Source organism: Populus nigra, chromosome 4 (assembly GCF_951802175.1).
Source record: "Populus nigra chromosome 4, ddPopNigr1.1, whole genome shotgun sequence".
Taxonomy (NCBI): Eukaryota; Viridiplantae; Streptophyta; class Magnoliopsida; order Malpighiales; family Salicaceae; genus Populus; species Populus nigra.
The window spans coordinates 22,843,004-22,863,456 of record NC_084855.1 but is presented as its reverse complement, the minus strand read 5'-3'; the positions used below and the strand labels follow the sequence as shown (position 1 = coordinate 22,863,456).

The following is a 20,453-nucleotide window of genomic DNA, read 5'->3' as shown; positions in this document are numbered from 1 at the left end:
CTCTCTCTCTCTCTCTCATAATTTTCAATTTAAAAGTTGAATTTTAGTGTGCATGTCTATTTGATTTTTGGTTAGATTTTCTTCCCTTTTATGTTATAAATAATTAAACTTTAATATTAATTAAGTAGAAGTTTGTGCCTCGTTGTCATATGATTCTCCACAGGATCCCCAGGCAAAAACAATCATCAATCGAACCCAACATCTAACAAATATTATCCAATTAAATCCCACTGTTAAATTCATGACAAAACCGACTAGCTTTAAGAGTATATTTACGAGAATAACAGTTGTTTTTTAAAGTGTTTTTTATTTTAAAATATATAAAAATAATATTTTTTTATTTTTTAAAAAATTATTTTTAATATCATCACATTAAAATGATCTAAAATATCAAAAAAATATTAATTTGAAATAAAAAAATAAAAAAAAATTTAATTTTTTTCAAAAATATTTTTAAATCGTAATAACAAACACACTCTAAGATAATAAAGGTATAAATTTCAAAGCGACCGGATATTCAGTAATGCTCAATAAGTAGGAAACCCAATCAGGAATATTTTTTGTTTAGTAATCAAATTGAGAATTTGAGGATGATAATACCATTTCCCCTCTTTGTCAATAAATATTATAAGATTATATTATAATTATAAAAAAAACTAGAGATTCAGGGTAGATTCATTATATTGTTTAGCAAGATACAAGACATCGTGAATTGCACGGTAGAAACATTATATATAAAAGTTCATTTTGATCCCTGAAGTTTTGACTTCTACATTTGTCTGCCCCTGAAGTTTTTCAATTTTTATATTTGAGCTCTCGAACTTCATTTTTATCATATTTAATGATTTTGAGAGAGGAGAGAAGTTATAAGACAAGGTAGAGAAGAAAAAAAACAAAATTGATAAACCACGTTTCAACCATAAAAAAGATAATTTTAATATTAATAAATTCCTCCCGTAAATAAAAGTTCAAATATGATAATTTTACTCTTTAGCCATGTATAAAAATATAGATAATGTTTTTTATTTGGCTTTAATTTTTATTTTTAGAGTGATTATAAATTATTACGGGTTGGAAATAGCATAGTTTTTAGACCCGGCCTAGTGACCAGCCCGGTCCAAGGCCCGAGTTATGAGTTTTGACCGGATCATCAGGTCGCCCGGATCAATTTTTTTAAAAAATCAAAATGAAGTCGTTTTAAAAAGAAAAAACATAAGTTAACGATTTGCAATCGGGTTTTACCAGGTCACACCGGGTTTTCCCTTTCCTTGTTTTTTCTTTAATGCGGCCCGGTTCCAGTCCCGGGTCGGTCGAGTCTTGAATCAACTTGTCGGGGCGTACTGAGTTTCAAAACTATGAGAAATAGAGTGGTTGAGGATTTATATAATGTTTTTGGTGTGTTTTAAAATAAATAAAAGAATTAAAAATTAGATCATGAAATTCAAAAACTCGGCTTGAATAATTTGACCACCGGAAAACGCCTAAGAATTATTGCATCAGACAACAACAATTATGTCATTGCATTATTCATCATTTTCTTTTTTCTAATCCATCATATTCCTCTCAAAACTATATAACAAAGGAAATGTCTATGGAGTTTCAAATCAAATATTTAAGTTTCTCTATTTTATCAAAAAAAATAAATTTTCTTTCACTTTTTAATTCTAACATGTTTTTTTAATAGGGTAATTAACCTATTTAATTTTTTTCGTTGAATTTGTTCATACTTTTTTGTTTTTATATGGAAATCTTTCAAATGCTAGAATAAAAGGTATTTTAGGGGATTATATTGGATCACGGATTTTAAGTTTTTTATTTGGTTGCGTGGTTACTTCTGTGTTTGAAGTAACCACAACCACTCAACCATTTGGTAATGCTCCAACAACATATTTATACTGGTGGGGCCTACTATTAATTGTGGCACAACCACATGTTTACAAGAAGCACCTATGAGCTGCTTCTTGTGCTGGGAAAACTCACTGTTCCGGTCGGACCGGTCCAGTTCAAAGCTAAAAATGCATTGAACCGGGTCCGATTTAACAAAATAAAAATAATATTTTTTATTTTTAATTGTATTTTATTCGAAAAACTAGCGTTAAATATTATTCAATGACACTACATAAATTAGATGGAGATCACTTGATGACGTAACATTTATAGAATCTAATCGCAATCCCAATTTTATTCCTGATTATATTTTACCTCTGTTGTTGCGCTCTTAAAAAATTTAATGGAACAATAAAAAATATTTTATATAAAATATTATTTATTTCATGATATAATAGTAATAATTAAATCTACAATATTTAAATTAAAAACCATCAATATTAATATATATTTTTAAAATGTATTTTGTAACTTCAATTTCAAAAGCATTCTTAACCAAACACATTAAACTACTTTTTGTTCAACCTCAATTTCAACTACAATTTTAACCAAATATATATTTTTTCAAACCAACCTCAACTAAAAATACTTTTTATAAAATAATTTTTTTCAAACCACAACCACAACAGCTACTACAACACCAAACATACTAACTTCAAGCCATTTGTTTCATTCTTGTCATGCAATTTCCCTGGCCGAGCGCAAGTTCAACGAGGATATTTGTTTTCGTGGTAGAAAAATATTTTTTAAAAAAGTTGAGTTTTTATTTTAAATTATTTTTTATATTTTTAAATTATTTTAATATATTAATATTAAAAATAAATTTTTGAAAAAATAAAAAATATTATTTTATTACAAAATTAAAAAAACAATTCAAAAAATCCGTTTTTACAATATCAAATAATCTCTAAAATCAAAACAATCACGAATCTAAGCCATGATTTGATGTCTGACACTATCAAACACCAAGCAAGGGGCCAAAGTGTTTTTCTTTTTTTCATTTTTTATGAAAAATGCCAAAAAAAAGGCTTAAATATGCAAGAATAATACTTTTTGCTTTTTTTATATATATATATATACCAAAACAATGCTTAGAGGACTGACCATAAGAAAAAAAAATAAAGAAATTCCTTTTCGTTTTTTTTTTTTATGTATACGTAATGACCACTGGACTATACACAAGCAATGACCATACTAAATCCTATATTTTGTCATGCATACAAGAATATAAAAATGCAAAATGACTTATCTCCCCTGATCTTGTGCAACTTGTTTTTTTATTAAAAATATAATTTTTAAATTTTTTGAATCGTTTTAATATATTAATATTAAAAATAAATTTTAAAAATTATTTTAATATATTTTTAAATAAATAATATTTTAAAAAATAATATCTACCCATAACGCCACAAGACAAAGCATATCAAAGACAATGAAAAGGAAATGAGCGTAAACATCTGACATGCTGGGCAACAAAGCGTCAAAATATTTATTTAGTACCGACAAGTAAACCAAATGAAACTCGAGAATGACCTCCTCCCGTGACAAATAGACAGTCAAGAAAAAAACAAAAAGAAGAGAGCAACGGTAACAGGAGGGTCTTGGTACCCAACCCTGAGTTCTTTGAACTCCAGGAATCAACCCAAGACTCTGGCTCAATATTACCAGTCAGTCAATGTCTTCTATAACTTGGTGTGTTTTTTACTGTTGCTATCCAAACCAGAACTAAATCACCACCATATGTTACTGCTGCAACAACTTTGGACCACCATTAGACCTTTATATGAACATCGTTGAGGTTCGTGAAGAAGGTAGCCAGTACGCCATATACTCAAGAAAGGACCGCACTTCTCTTTCTGTGAACTTGATATGGTTAATTTGTGAGTAAAATGGATGGCCTTGAGAAAAGTTACTGTCTTGAATCTTGATACCGGAAGAAGAGGATGAAAGGTGAAACAAGTTTTCGTTTGATTTCTTACTATTCTAGGGTGACTGTAACTTGAGAGGGAGGCTTGTGTTTATGGCTGAAAGTTTGGGAGGATAAGTTCCTGATGGGGTTCTAGGATGACTGTAACTTGAGAGGGAGGCTTGTGTTTATATATGGTTGAAAGTTTGGGAGGATAAGTTCCTGATGGGGAGGTTTATAGGAGGAATGGAGAGGTTTAGGAGCTTTTGAGCTTGTGGTATCTCGACTTAATTTTCATTGCAAGAAAGAGATCCTTGACGTTGGTTGAAGGTGAAGATCCAAATTAGTAGCTGGCAAGTGAGCACACAAGGTTATTTTGACAGGAAGAGCAGTGTTGGGTAGCATTTCTTGGAGAGTATTTGCAGCTGGTTTTGGTACAATAAAGGCTGAATTTTTTGTTGGGAATGGAGTATGTATGGATGATAGGGTACGAGGGGGTAAGAATTTTATTATTATTATTAGCATGGGTGTTTAGTTAGCTTGCATGTACTTTAACTAATTCTACAGATTCTAAAATTAATGACCATGTAAGTCTTCAGTAACCTTGAAATTTATAAGATTTAAACTAGTAATTTTTAAAGAGTAAACTTAGAGTCTGACCAATTGAGTTACAATCCTCAGAATTAGAATAAATTTTTTGTGTATATTGGTGTCAGAGATAAAGGAGAAAGATGCGTTGAAAGTAGGGGGTTTTGGTTTTTGAAAGCAAAAAGAAGGTGAATAGTGGTTACAATCTCTTTCAATATAATCCCTGAACCTTTGAACCTTTACAATTGAGCTCTAACCAACCTTGATCTTTTGAAATTTTTACAATTTCACCCATTGTCTTATTCAATTGAATTCTTGAATTTCAATGCCTTTTACAATATGGTTTTTGATTTTGAAATTTGTTTATTTAGTTCCCAATTGACCCTTGAACCTTTTAATTCTCTCAATTAAGCCCCTGGATGCATAATTAGTTGTAACTTCTAAATTTCACATATTCACTCTAATCTTCAATATTTGTTTTTTTGCAATTAGGCCTTAATTTTCAATGTTTTTCTTCATTAAGGCCCTTTATTAGTATAATTAAATTCCTAATATTAGTACAATTGAATAAAACCATTTTAGTTAACTTCAGGGCCCGTGAGCAGTGGCGGAGGGAGGGGGGCTGTCAGGGGCCCCGACCACTGCAAAGAAATGCCCCTCCCTTGTAAATATTTTATAGAAATAATAAAAAAAATTTGATCCCTCTAATTTATAATTTGCCCCCCCTAATTTTTTTGTCTTGCTCCGCCCCTGCCCGTGGGATTACATGAAGACTTACATGGTCATTAACTTCAAGGCCCGTAAGATTAGTTGAGGTGTACGTAAGATAGTCTGGATACTCATATTAATAAAAAAAAGAAAAAAACTTGGATGAGTAGTTTCCTTTTGTTTTATTAGTTGCAATTGTACATGGTCATTAACTTCAAGGCCCGTGAGATTAATTGAGGTGTACGTAAGATAGTCCGGACACTCACGTTAATAAAAAAAAGAAAAAAACTTGGATGAGTAGTTTCCTTTTGTTTTATTAGTTGCAATTGTAAATTGTTGAGTTTCATGCTTGATTGAAAAATAAATTATCAAGTGGAAGTTATTTTTATATCTTGAGAGTCTATTTATTTTTATATTTTAAAAGTGTTTTTGAAAATAATTGATTTTTTTTATTTTTTTAGATTATTTTAATATGTTGATGTCAAAATAATTTTTAAAAATAAAAAATACATATTATTTTAATATATTTCCGAGTAAAAAATACTTTAAAAAATAACCACTATTGTATTTTTAAAAACTACTAAGTATAGCTCTTTTTGAAAATAAAGATAGATTATGACGGGTTTGAGACAAGGGCTTCTTGAATTCTCTTTATTAAGTAATCTTAAAATGTCAAAAAATATTATCAATTTTGTTTATCTAGGCAATAGAATGTTAAATCTTAAAAAATATTAAATAGGAAATTTAACATTTGTGGGAAATGTGTTTGTTTTTCATGCTTTTCAATATATATTTTTTAGATTTTATTTTATGATTTTAATATTTTGATATTAAAAATATAAAAATATAAAAAATTTATTTTAATATATTTTTAATTAAAAATACTTTTAAAAACACACCTGTATCATAATAACAAGCACACATTTATCCCCTGAAATTCTAATTTTATCTTAAGACGAGGGGAATCTAAAATTCTCTAGTGATGAGAATGATAGTTTTTTATTTAAAAAAAAACCTTAATTGAATCTAATTTTTATCCCTTATGGACTTACATATCCTTACATTTACAAATAATAACATAATTATTTTAAATATAATTGATCTGAATAACTAATATATGTTTTAATGACTTCATGGGAATACCAACATTATTAATTTTAAAATGTTTTTAGATGTAACTCGTTTTTTCCTTCTAACACTTATTACATTATCAATTGATTTTGAAATAAATTCAAAATAAGTATTTTAATTTCTATAAAAATTTGATCAAGTTTTATTTATAGTAGACTTGAAAATTTTTCAAAAGCTATATTATAATATTTTTATACATTTCTAATTTTTATTTTTATTAATATCTAGGAGTGATACTAAATATTCATGGTCAAGTTTCATATTATTTATACCCGAATTCAAATACAAAACAACCACCCAAATCCAATTTAATTGAGGTCTTAAGTATCTATGGGGTAATTATAGCATGAATTTAAATACAAACCTGAATGCTATAATTTAAAACTTTTTAATATATAATTGGCTTAATATATATTTATTTTTTTTAAAAAATAAAAGTTATTTATTTAAATCGGGATGAGTTTTGAATCGAAATGAATAAATTAATATCTATACCCAATCTAAAATCAATATTTTACTTTTAGATTTTACCCCGAACCCTGCCTAAACTCGATATTGTCTAAAAATTTTATACTCCCTTGGTACAGTATCCATTGAGGTAAAATTGTCATCCATATTCACATCAACTAATATGAGACACAATGGTACGATATGAATACATTGATAAAGAAAAAATCATGGCGGAGACACCATCTGAAATGTACAAACAGTAATAATAAGCTACTCTTGCATGCACAGGATCCCCGCCACCTCAGATGCAACAAAATTCAAAAATCGCCATACCCCTCTCCCCTTCTCTTATAAAAAATTAATAACTAGAAAAAAGAAATTCAAACTCCTACTTCTCTAACGGCTACATTTCTCTCTCTACGCTCCCTTCTTGTCTCTCTTCCTCCTACTCTCTCGCTACTCTGCCCAAACCCTACTCTCTCTCTCTATAGAAATCATAATCCACTCACTCTCTCTCTCTCTAGAAAACTCTGTAGCTAACCATGAAGCACTTTATGCTACCAAGAAACCCGATCTTGAGAGAAGCAGCAGCGCATAATGAGCAGTCCCCAATCCCTAGCTCTCACAAGACGAAACCCTCGCCGTCGCCGTCGCGGAGGACCAAATCGTCTAAAGAGAACGCTCCGCCTCCAGATCCAAACTCTATTACTTCCGATCTAAAGCCTTTGCCGTCCCCTGCCTCCGCTAAGTTGAAGAGTCCCTTGCCTCCTCGGCCTCCGTCTTCAAATCCTCTCAAGCGCAAGCTCAGCATGGAGACCTCGCCGGAGAACTCGCTCTCCGATTCTGGCGTCAAGGTATTTTATGCTTATTGTTGTTGTTGTTATTATTATTTTCCTGAATAAATAGAACCTAGTTTTTTCTTTTTGGTTTCTGAGAAAATTTTAGCAACTGAAATTGAATTGATTTTTTTTTCTAATTTTCTGTTTAAACAACGAGGAAATTTTAGTTCAGCTTTAAATTTTATAAATCCTAGTTTTCTTGATTCCACTAAATTGAATTTTAGCTTTCTATTTCTGGATTGTGATCTTAAGTATTTGTGATGATAAATCTTAGTATTCTATTTCTTGATTCCACTTATTTTCAAATTTTGGGCTGATGAGAAACGGCTTCAATTCACTTTCAAATCGTGTTGGTTACTGATAAGATGAAGGAACAGATTGGATTGGAACTTCGATCTGTTATTAGCCAAAGAAAGAGTAAGAACATTTGCATTAGGATCACTCGGCTTTAGCCTTTTTATTTTCTCGGGTTACATGTTGAATTTGAGATTAAACAGTTTTCGGTAACTTAGTGTTACAATATTTCAGGTAATAGTGCGAATGCGGCCATTGAAAAAGGATGACGAGGAGGAAGGAGAGACGATAGTTCAGAAAATGTCTAATAATTCGTTGGCAATCAATGGACAGACCTTCACTTTTGACTCAGTAGCAGATACAGGGGCCACTCAGGCATGATCTCTATCTATGATGTGTTCCTTTGCAGTGTACTGATTGATGATCATGGTAATTAAATAATACTCATTTAAGTTTTATTCGTTCTTGTTTTCCACAGCTAGACATGTTCCAACTTGTAGGAGCCCCTCTTGTGGAGAATTGTCTTGCTGGGTTTAACAGTTCTGTATTTGCCTATGGACAGGTAGCTTCCCAATCAGTTTTGTTAGTTCCTACCTTTTCTTTTATATTGCACAAGATTATGTTTCCAACTCTTCTTTCTACTCTTGAAATTGTACTGTTCAGACAGGGAGTGGAAAGACATTCACAATGTGGGGCCCAGCCAATGCTTTATCAAGTGAAAATTTATCAGGTGATCAACAAGGTTTGACCCCCCGAGTCTTTCAGCGACTTTTTGATCGTATAAATGAGGTGAAGCTTGATTCTTTACACACTCAAGCTGATTGAAGATTGTCTTATGTTGAAGATTATCACCGTCAGCACTCATCTTTCCTTTCCTTTGCAGGAGCAAATTAAACATACTGACAAACAACTTAAGTATCAGTGTCGCTGCTCTTTTCTCGAGGTTAAGTAATTCTAAATGCTCCTTTTGGTACACACTTGGCTCTTTAACCGTGCATTTTACACCACTTGATAATTAAACCTTTTTTTTTTTTGCAGATCTATAATGAACAAATAACAGATTTGCTGGATCCAGGTCAAAGAAACCTTCAGGTAAACAGGACAATTTTGCATCCTAGTCTGTCCTTAATAGAATTAAAAATAGTCTTCTTAGATTGTCGGTCTGGTTTCTTTTCCAGATAAGAGAAGACATGCAAACTGGTGTTTATGTTGAAAATCTCAGAGAGGAGTACGTATTTACAATGAAAGATGTGACTCAACTCCTGATAAAGGTTTGATTTCAATTTTCTTTTGCTATGAAGAATAATGAGAGTGCCCATGAAGTAAAATATTTGAACATGTTGTTTAGACTACTTTCTACCTTGCACTGAACATAAACTTGCTGTTATAATCACTGCTCTTGCACAAATTTATATGAAGTTCACAAATATTGATTGCGGCTTAATAGTTCTCATATACAAGTTTCAATGCTTCCATGGAAAAACATGTTGAGGTTGACCTCATTTTACACTGTAGCAAGCGAAAGATTTGTTGGTAGTTTAGGCTGTAAAAGGTAGGGGGTCTTTCCGCTGATGCTTTTCCTCTATTTGTTTTTCTTTAGAGAGTTTCTTGACCAGCAATGAACTCTTATGATTTCTTTTGCTTTCCTGGAAAGAGATGAAAATATGGCTGGAGCAAGGACAGCTCTTTTGTTCCTTCTGTTCTAGAGCATAAATGATGGAAGGGAATGGTTCAAGCATGGTTGCTTTTCCCGTTCCAAACCTAGTTCAATTTTTCAACTCTTTCTTGGAGGGTGAAAACCATCTTCACCTTTTAAATTATATCCTAGGATGAAAAACAGAAAAGTGAAAAATGATTGAAATCTATAGATTACATCATGTAATTTCAAAATCTCGTGTACAAGGCTTAAAAAGTTTCAGAATGCTGTTGCATGGTTGGTTTTCACGTTCCAAACCTTGTTTAATTTTTCAACTCTTTCTAGAAGGGTGAAAACCATCTTCAAGTTTTAAATTATATCCTAGGATGAAAAACAAAAAAGTGAAAAATGATTGAAATGTGTAGACTACATCATGTAATTTCAAAATCTCGTGTATAAGGCTTTAAAAGTTTCAGAATGTTATTGCATGGTGGTTTTCACGTTCCAAACCTGGTTCAATTTTTCAACTCTTTCTAGGAGGGTGAAAACCATCTTCACCTTTTAAATTATATCTTAGGGTGAAAAACAAAAAAGTGAAAAATAATTGAAATCTGTAGACTACATTATGTAATTTCAAAATCTCGTGTATGAGGCTTTAAAAGTTTCAGAATGTTGTTGCATGGTGGTTTTCACGTTCCAAACCTGGTTCAATTTTTCAACTCTTTCTAGGAGGGTGAAAACCATCTTCACCTTTTAAATTATATCCTAGGGTGAAAAACAAAAAAGTGAAAAATGATTGAAATCTGTAGACTACATTATGTAATTTCAAAATCCCGTGTATGAGGCTTTAAAAGTTTTAGAATGTTGTTGCATGGTGGTTTTTACGTTCCAAACCTGGTTCAATTTTTCAACTCTTTCTAGGAGGGTGAAAACCATCTTCACCTTTTAAATTATATCCTAGGGTTAAAAACAAAAAAGTGAAAAATGATTGAAATTTATAGACTACATCATGTAATTTCAAAAATCTCGTGTATGAGGCTTTAAAAGTTTTAGAATGTTGTTGCATGGTGGTTTTCACATTCCAAACCTGGTTCAATTTTTCAACTCTTTCTAGGAGGGCGAAAACCATCTCCACCTTTTAAATCATATCTTAGGATGAAAAACAAAAAAGTGAAAAATAATTGAAATCTATAGACTACATCATGTAATTTCAAAATCTCGTGTATGAGGCTTTAAAAGTTTCAGAATGTTGTTGTATGATGGTTTTCACGTTCCAAACCTGGTTAAATTTTTCAACTCTTTCTAGAAGGGTGAAAACTATCTTCACCTTTAAAATCATATCCTAGAGTGAAAAACAGAAAAATGAAAAATAATTGAAATTTATAGACTGCATCATGTAATTTCAAAATCTCGTATATGAAGTTTCAGAATGTAGTTGCAGTCTTATGCAGGGAAGTCTGCATTTGTGGAAAAACGATATTAAAAGGGAGTAATAAAGATTGGAAAATAGCTGAAGTTCAGTAAAAAGTGTTTGTATTAAAAATGAATTTGGGTTTTCGATTCACTTTATCATTCTAAGAAGGAATATGGAGGTAGACTGTTCATGGAGTTGCTCCTACAGTGCACATGCAAGACTAGCCGTCAATATCAACTATTAATTTTGTGTTTCATATCCCTTGAAGCAGGATACACTCTCTTACTGCAGTCTTTGTTTGTTATTTACCTTAATCTCACCTGCTTTCAGTCTTACATTTAAGGATGAAATTTCCTCATATTCTTGTTTCATTTTTATTTTCCTTTTAATCTTCTTCCTAGTTTGAAATTTTAATTTTCAAAATGAACTCTAGCATTGTGTTTATGGCTGTGAAATAAACTACGCAGGGACTATCCAACAGGAGGACTGGCGCAACCAGCATAAATGCAGAGAGTTCCCGTTCACATAGTGTTTTCACCTGTGTTGTTGAATCTCGATGCAAGGTAGTACTTTCACTACTCATGTATGCATCTATGCTATTTATTCTTCATCCTATGGAATGAAGTATGTTGTCAGACTTCTATTCTTTTTCTTGGTTTTTTCCTTTCTGGTAGAGGTTCTGATTCTGTTGGTGGGATTCAAACTTTATTTTTCCTCGGAAAAAGATTTGCCAGCTGAGCAAGTTGGGATATTGTGAAGTCTGGTTACAATATTTGCTCATGAATATAGCAATTAGAACAGAAAGTAGCAACATGAACAAAAATTTGTAAATTATTGAACATGTTTCTTCTTTGTTGATTTTGTCTTACATTTTCTGCCAGAGGGATTCTAAAGTAAAATGTTATCTTATAGAGCATGGCAGATGGAATGAGCAGCTTGAAAACAAGCAGAATAAATCTTGTTGATCTAGCTGGATCAGAGAGACAGAAGTTAACTGGCACTGCAGGGGAACGGTTGAAGGAAGCAGGGAATATTAACCGATCTCTGTCACAACTCGGGTATGGTCACATCTTAGCTATCACTTTCATTCCTTTTTTTTTTTTTTGCCTAGTTTGAAGTTGTTGTAAAATCAGTGTAGGTCCAGAAAATAACATTGTTGTCAAAAAATAAATCTTGTGATTTTTATTCAGGTCTGATAGTTAGCATAAAATAATCTGGCACTTGTCTGAGCTCTTAATATAGTACTGCAACTTTGAATTGTAATGATATGTGCATATACTGCCTCTGAACAGTTGTCTGAGGTTAATTTACCTACAAAAAAGGCAAAATCAACTCTCTTCAATTATCTGTTGTTATGCTACCATGTCAAGCATATACATATGATGGGAGAGTTTTTGCAGATGGAAAAAGTTTTGGTGCAGATAAAGAATGAGCTCAATAAAAGAAATGAGATCTTGTTGGTACATATGAACGTTCAAGAAAAAGCTGAACGTAATGCCAGTGTAGAACTATGGATCATGGATCATCCAAATTAAATTATTGTCCTTTTCTCTTAAGACAAATGAACCAGAGCAAATCAACATGAGGATTTAGTAATGAATAAGAAAGGAGGTGTCATTTGGTTTGGTTTAAAGTCTATCCTGCCCAGTTCTATGATTTTTAGAAATTCTGAAATTGTGATAGTCTATTTCTAGCAAATTCACAACTAAACTCGCTGGTTTTGAAGCAAATGATTAAATTGACAAAATGCAAAATGTCATTTAAATTGGGATGAAAATAGTTAGCATTAGGAGCCTTTTCTCTCATTGTACACCCTTCATTTTGCGAAATTAATGAAAATGAAGATTTGCTTTGTCAAAACCTCAGCCTGGATTTTTATTTGTTTATAAAACAAAAGGAAGTGCACTGTAGAATTAAAAGAATAATGTAGGATGGTCTGGAGGTAGAAGTTTTAAGAGCTTCTTCTTCTTCTCTCTCTCCCTCTCTGTCCCTGATAAGCTATTAAAAGTTAAGAGCTAAATGCAGAATACTTAAATATGGGAATCTGTCAGAATACTTAAAGGAAGTTCAGGAATGATAGATGTAGGGAGGAGCCTGTCATAGAGTCAAATTCATGGTAGAATCATCTCATACACATATGAAGTCCAACATAGATGATAAAATTTTTGTTTGCCTTTTGTTCTCACAATCTGTTCCATGATGTATTTCTGAAAACGAGTTTGAGCTGCTTCAAAGATGCAATTTCTAACGAACATGTTCATCTAACCATGCATCAAGAGAGACATTTCCTCCAATTGTGATGAATTATTATATTTGCAGGAACTTGATAAACATTCTTGCTGAGATTTCTCAAACAGGAAAGCAAAGGCATATACCTTACCGAGACTCCAGGTTGACGTTTTTATTACAGGAATCACTTGGTGGCAATGCCAAACTAGCAATGGTGTGTGCTATTTCTCCAGCACAAAGGTAAACAATGCAGACACTGCTGTCTTAAAGCACTCTTTTCTTCTTCGCTCTCATAATGGAAGTTCATGTGAATAAAAAATGCAGTTGTAAGAGTGAAACTTTCAGTACATTGCGATTTGCACAGCGTGCTAAGGCAATCAAGAATAAGGCCATTGTTAATGAAGAGGTGGAGGATGATGTGAATCACTTGCGAGAAGTAATACGGCAGCTAAGGGTAGACTCTTATTTTCAATTATTAATATTCTTGTATTAATAGCTGAGAAGTTAAGCAAATACATGACTCTGGGTAAATGCAACAGGATGAATTGCACCGAGTGAAGGCAAATAGCAACAATCCAACAGGTTGGGATCCCCGTAAAAGTTTGAATATACTGAAAAGCCTTATCCATCCGCGTCCTCTATTACCTCAAGTAGATGAAGATGGTGATGAGATGATGGAAATTGATGAGGAAGCTGTTGAAAAGCTCTGCATTCAAGTAGGCCTGGGACCAGCAGGCTCTGCAGATGAGAATTATGTTGATGAAGGTAGATCTATCATCAAACAAGGGACTGAGGATACAGATGTTGACATGGAAGAAGCAATATCTGAACAAGCTGAGAATCATGAAATTCTGATTTTGAGTTGTGCTAAACCTGCTAGAAACACTTCAGGTTTTTTAAACGTTGATGCTAATATTTGTCATGAATTTACAGATTTAAATGAGAGTTTCACTCTTACAAATACTAGAAAGTCCAGTTGATTTACTTATTGACACAACTGATGCAGAATCCTGTGAGGAGCCAGTTGAGGAGAAAAGGTTTCTTAGTTCCTCTGCCAAAAAATTGATAACAGAAGAATCACCAAAAGAAATGGTGGTGTTTGGGTCCTCATGCACTACTTCTGGTTCTGAAAATGGAAATTCCACTGGCATTTCTGCCACAGGTGAAACCAATGGTTCTCAAAATGAGACAGTGAATTGCGTGTCTCCTTCTAGCCTCAGTATAGTTCCTTCTGAAGTTTCTCCTGTTCTTAAATCTCCAACTCCAAGTGTTTCGCCTAGAATCAGCAGCAGCAGGAAAAGTTTGCGGACTTCATCAACGTTAACTGCTTCCCAGAAAGATTCCAAAGATGAAAGCAAGCCAGGACCAGAGAACATACGTATTTCTTTTGCAAAATCCAACTCTTCTGCTGCTCTAACTGCTCAAACCAGTAAGAGTTGTCTTGCACCAACTGAACATTTAGCGGCGAGCCTTCACCGTGGCTTGGAAATTATTGATAGTCATCGCAAGAGTTCTGTATTTAGGCAATTGTCATTCAGGTTTGCCTGTAAACCTGCAGAATCTAACCCAATTCCGCTTGTTGATGTGGGTGTGCAAACTTTTCCTCAAGATGATGAGTTATCAGAAAGAGTATTCTTGTGTGCGAATTGCAAGACCAAAACGCAGCTAGAGGTGAAAGATGTCGATGACAGCTCAAACCTACAGCTAGTACCCATTGTTGGCTCAGAGTCTATTGACAAACCCAAAACGCTAGTTCCTAAAGTACGTTTGGTGGCTTCATCTTGATGCTTTTGTTTTAATGGTTGTGCTTCCCTATTTATGTGTACCAACTGCATCATGTTTTATTATTTTGTCAACACACAGGCAGTGGAGAAGGTTTTGGCAGGAGCAATCAGGAGAGAAATGGCCCTGGAAGAGTTTTGTGCCAAACAAGCTTATGAGATAACACAGCTCAACCGTCTGGTAGGTTACCACTTTGGACAACAGCAATGTAGTTTGTTATTTTCTTACTGTCGAAATGATTTCTTGGTCATTGTTTACAGGTTCAACAATACAAGCATGAGAGGGAATGCAATTCCATAATAGGGCAGACAAGGGAAGACAAAATTCTTCGGCTTGAGAGCCTCATGGATGGTGTTTTATCTACTAAGGATTTCATGGAGGAAGAGTTAGCAGCACTCATGCACGAGCACAAGGTATGGCTGTTTTACTCAGATTTTCATATGTGCTTATTAGTTTTAATAAATATCTAATTTTTTATCTACAGCTTTTGAAGGAGAAATATGAGAATCATCCCGAAGTTTCAAAGATAAATATTGAGCTGAAAAGAGTACAGGATGAGCTAGAACATTATCGAAACTTCTGTGATTTGGGTGAAAGGGAAGTCTTGTTGGAAGAGATTCAAGATTTAAGAAGCCAGTTACAGTACTATACAGACTCTTCATCCCCATCTGCTCTAAAAAGGAATTCACTGCTGAAATTGACCTACTCGTGTGAGCCCAGTTTGGCTCCCCTTCTTAACACAATCCAGGAATCATCTGAGGAGAGTCCGGAGGAGAAACTTGAAATGGAGAGAACACGCTGGATGGATGCTGAGAGCAAGTGGATTTCTCTTGCTGAAGAATTGAGAGCTGAACTTGATGCTAGCAGGGCGTTAGCTGAAAAATTGAAGCAGGAATTGGGTACAGAGAAGAGATGTGCAGAAGAGCTGAAGGAAGCAATGCAAATGGCCATGGAGGGACATGCACGCATGCTTGAACAGTATGCAGATCTTGAGGAGAAACACATTCAATTGCTTGCAAGGCACAGGCGGATACAGGAAGGAATAGATGATGTCAAGAAAGCAGCTTCTAAAGCTGGAGTTAGGGGCGCCGAATCCAAGTTCATAAATGCTCTTGCTGCTGAAATTTCTGCATTGAAAGCTGAAAGAGAAAAGGAGAGGCGATATTTTAGAGATGAAAGCAGGGGACTTCAGGCTCAACTGAGGGACACTGCTGAAGCTGTACAAGCAGCAGGTGAATTGCTTACGAGATTGAAAGAAGCAGAAGAAGCTGCTGTTGTTGCCGAGGTCAGTGCCAAATCATGATACCCTAGTGTGTTCTTTGTTAAGTTCATTTTTCTTATCGTTCCGTGATATGCATCTTTTAGTCTGAAAGGTTCATTTCACGTGCTTAGGAAACAAGTAAAGGAAGGCCCTTCAAATAGTCTTATTACCTTTTCTGGGCTTATCACCTCTACATAACGTGTCTTACATGGTCAAGCAATTCCAATTGCTGTTTTGCTAAATGATAAGTCAAACTGTTTTAAGATAAAAGGAAATTTTACATTCAAAATGCCCCAAACACCAGAAATGTTGCATGCAAACCTCTCGAATTAATGATGATCATCAGCTAAATCAGTTCTTCATTTTGCCTACTCAAGTACCTTCTACTCTATTGCATTGTGCAATTACTTTTTCAGTATATTCATTTACTTAATCTTGGTTTTCTTTTGGAGCTCGAATGCAAATCTCATATCATTGTCTCTTCAACATTGTGAATTTATCGCATAATTTTTAACATATGAAATCAATTTTAGATTAGCTTCCTTTACAATTAACTCATCAATATTGGGTTTGTCAACACCTGTGCATGTCACTCAGCTAGATAGAGAAGAAGCTTCATGAAGCCTATAGGGGAAGCATGGTATATTTTGATTAATGCTGCTCAGTACCGCGAATATTAATGTGCTAGATATGGTCTTTTTCGAATTTGTTGGACAACGCTGAATAATGTGCAAGATAAGATTAGGCTACCCTGTGTTATAGTTTGCATGAACCAATTTAAAACCCTCATTTTTGACAGGATAGAGTTTCTACCTGAAATTATGAACTTCGATTATAGTTCTTAGCAATTATTCAACATCACTCTTTAACTAGAAATTTTCTGGCAGAGGCGAGCTATGGAGGCAGAGAAAGAAGCTGTAAAGGCGAATAAACATATTAATAAGTTGAAGAGAAAACATGAAGACGAGATTAGTTCTCTAAAGGAGCTAGTGGCAGAGTCTCGTTTGCCCAAAGAAGCAAGACGACCTGCTCACAATGATTGTGATATGCCAAAGTATGATGCAGGCGAGCCTCTTAGCGAAGGTGATGAACGATGGAGAGAGGAGTTTGAGCCGTTTTATAACGTGGAAGATGGTGAAGGTGAATTGTCAAAACTCGCGGAACCCTCAGCATGGTTCTCTGGTTATGATCGATGCAACATATAGAAAGTGGTACGTTTTACTAACTCCCGTGTGATTTATTATATAGCTTGTACCGCTAGTTTTTGCCATTTTATAACGCGCACACACCCCATTTGTTAGGGCCAACCTCTCGGCTCTCTTGTTGGGCCTTGTATTCCATTCAGATTCTTGCAGTTCATAACAGTTGAATGAATGAAGAATATATTCTTTTATTCACACCTACTTGCATATTAATATGTACCCACTTTTTTATTCACACGTAGGCACATGTTTATACGTACATGTACATATACGTATGTGCGCGCGCGTATATCCTTGAATTAGTTGTTGCGTATTGAAAGTAAATCTTTGCTCCATGTTGTGTCAATATGGTTTACGCGCATAGACGTTGATGTTGCCCTCCTGCATGTAGCGTCAATATAGACCAATGTCGATGCGTGAGACTCGCATGAACACACGCCGTGCTATATGGGAATAACTTGCTTGCCCAAAAACGTGGGGTTGAATTGAAAGAAAGGAAGGAGACTGTTATTTTGTACACAAATGGGACTTTCGGATGTTTTGGTGTAATGGATATGGTGGGCCCCTGTTGCCTGGACACTGGGGCCTGTGCAAAAAAGATCTGAAGGAACTAAAAAGATGTAGTCAAGCTCATAGATCATTTGTTTGTTTGGTTTGGACGATGTCAAGAGGATAGGAGGCAATCTTCAAGAGAAGTTGTCGAAAAACAAAAGCAGACGTCCACAAGTATTAGAGGGAGGAGGGAGGAGTCTATCATATCATGGAGGCCATTAAACAAGAAGCTTGTGGCCTTGTCCTCTGTGACATGAATCTCCCCATGGCTGCATATGAGAAACAAGTAGTGTTCGGATTCATGTTCCATTTAAGAAGATTAGAAACTTGCCTAGCCTAGCCTAGCCACTCATTACAGCCTGGAGGGGGAGATGGATTTGAAAGTGACATCTACGTAACAACACTAGCCATTAAAGAAAAAAGAGAAATCTCTCGGAGCTGTTAGGAAATTAAACGAGCTTTTATGGTTATGTTTGGTGAAACGAAATGATACTGCTCGATGGCCTCTGTTGTCCACCTCCCCTCCTCCCTCCATCAAAGGTTATATATACCAACCGAAGTTAAAGTTGGTCATTTTTGTTTCTGCATTTTAAAAAAAAATCAATTTTTTTTTAATTTCAAATTAATATTTTTTTTATTTTTAAATTATTTTGATGCATTTTAAAAATATAAAATATAAAAAAATTAATTTATAATAAAAAAAATTAAATTAATTTTAAAATACAAAAACAATAGGAGTTATAATAAAAACCTATGATTGTAGATTGACAGCCTGGTAAAGGGGGACCCTTGCAATGATCATCAATAGTAAACCCCACAAAAAGAAACACATTCCATCAATCATACGTCCTAACTAGGGCCCCACTGGCACCAAATTTACTTGTTGGAAGTTTCATCTTGATGTCTCTCTTAGGTGCATGCAGTAAAGATTTGATACTTTTTACTGTGTTGTCACCTAGTTGAAAGAAAATATGCAGTGATGTTAACAAGAACCCGACTCCCTTTTTACTAAAAGTTGAGACAGTGACGGTAAGATTCACTCCACCTAAGTATTTGGTTTTGCAAGAAGAGGTCTTTCCATGCCTGCTCTGTGTGTGTGTGTGTGTGTGTGTGTGTGTGTGTGTGTGTGTGTGTGTGTGAGAGAGAGAGGTAAAGGTTGAGGTTGGATGTGGAACCTATTAAAAAAACTATAAAAAATAAGAAAAATTAGTTTTCATGGTTGAGTTTTGTGCATAAATGGATTGTACCCTACCAAAACCTCAACCACAAAAGCTAAACCAAACACACCCTGCTTCTTCAGATTTCACTTCTGTAAAGGGGGTTGGTGGTTTGGAAATGTGGTGTAACTTATGTTACACTGTATTTTATTAAATTTTGAATATTTTATTAAAATTTATTATTTTTATATGTTTTTAAATTGTTTTGATTTGCTAATATAAAAAATATTTTTTTTAAAATAAAAAAAATATTATTTTGATACATTTCTAAATAAAAAATATTTTGAACTTTAATTATTATTACAATTAAAAAAATATTAAAAATTTTCTACTAAATTTCTCTATAATATGATTAGTTTTTTCCTTCTGTTTTTAACCACGGGTGATGTAACTAATGTCAGTCAGTAAATAATAACTTTATTTTTTAATTTGTTTTTTTTTATTAAATTGTGTTTCAAAAATACATGAAAAAATAAAAGATTATAGCAACCAAATGAGAAAGTAAACTCAATTTAACTCGTCAAACGCATAATTTAGATAATATACTTAAGATTACTAATTTTTTTAAAATATTTTTTATTTAATTATAGAATAACAAAACTAAACCCTCGCAAAGTAAATCACTAATCAATTATCTGGATGTTTGTTTGAAACTAATAATTTTATAAAAAAAATTCAGAACCAACTACAAAGATCAATTTACAATCTATCGAATATCAAATAATAAATTTTTTTAAAAAAAATAAGAAAAAAAATCAAAATGAAATAAAAAAATCAGGTTTTCCTAGGCGATGTGCTGTTTTTAGATTGGAGCTTGCTGCAAAATCAATGAGCTACACTTAATGCTCTGTGTCATTGATTTAAAATCATTTGGTAAAAATCTTTCAAGCTCTTCAATTATTTCATTTGAAATTGGAAGACAAATTCAGTTTCCAGTTAGTGGGTTTTTTTTTGTCAAAAGGACTCTAACTACATGATTTGAGTTGTTTTGACTTGAGATGCACCCAATTACTCCCTACTTACCATCAATTACAGTACGCCCAATGAGATTTCAACAGATGATTCGCTTGGACATCACCATCCAAACGATACCTAAAATCCTGCCTGGTGATATGAACTGCTTTTTCCACAATCTTCCTTGCTGGTTGCGATGGAAACTGTAGCCCTAGCTAGGCTGTCACCGGCTTGACATGTGGATACGGTACCTCGTTGATTTAAGGTTCAGACCAATCAAAATCTAGGTTGATTTATGACACGATCATCATGGATAAAAACCTGATAAGAAGTTCATTATTTTTTTTTTAAATTAAATTAAATTAAATTAATTTGAATTAACCCTAATGACGTGTAACATCAC

General features: G+C 33.6%; 1 protein-coding gene across 1 annotated transcript; it reads left to right on the top strand.

The window, feature by feature from the left end:
* Positions 1–7,057: 7,057 nt before the first annotated feature.
* On the top strand, positions 7,058–17,522 carry LOC133692856 (kinesin-like protein KIN-12B). The gene is made up of 17 exons (XM_062114017.1): positions 7,058–7,524; positions 8,038–8,178; positions 8,282–8,365; positions 8,467–8,592; positions 8,687–8,746; positions 8,842–8,895; positions 8,982–9,074; positions 11,321–11,416; positions 11,766–11,911; positions 13,173–13,322; positions 13,407–13,536; positions 13,622–13,973; positions 14,089–14,843; positions 14,946–15,044; positions 15,125–15,277; positions 15,349–16,149; positions 17,013–17,522. Exons 1-17 carry the CDS (start codon positions 7,213–7,215, stop codon positions 17,328–17,330), a joined length of 3,870 nt encoding a protein of 1,289 aa, XP_061970001.1. The 5' UTR covers positions 7,058–7,212; the 3' UTR covers positions 17,331–17,522.
* The last annotated feature ends 2,931 nt before the right edge of the window (positions 17,523–20,453 follow it).

What these genes read in the sequence shown, in the direction of transcription:
- LOC133692856 (XM_062114017.1), top strand. Translation starts at nt 7,213, where the DNA reads ATGAAGCACTTTATGCTACCAAGAAACCCGATCTTGAGAGAAGCAGCA. An exon ending in GTCGCTGCTCTTTTCTCGAG is followed by an intron (nt 8,747 to 8,841) that starts GTTAAGTAATTC and finishes TTTTTTTTGCAG; the next exon opens with ATCTATAATGAACAAATAAC. An exon ending in CACTCATGCACGAGCACAAG is followed by an intron (nt 15,278 to 15,348) that starts GTATGGCTGTTT and finishes TTTTATCTACAG; the next exon opens with CTTTTGAAGGAGAAATATGA.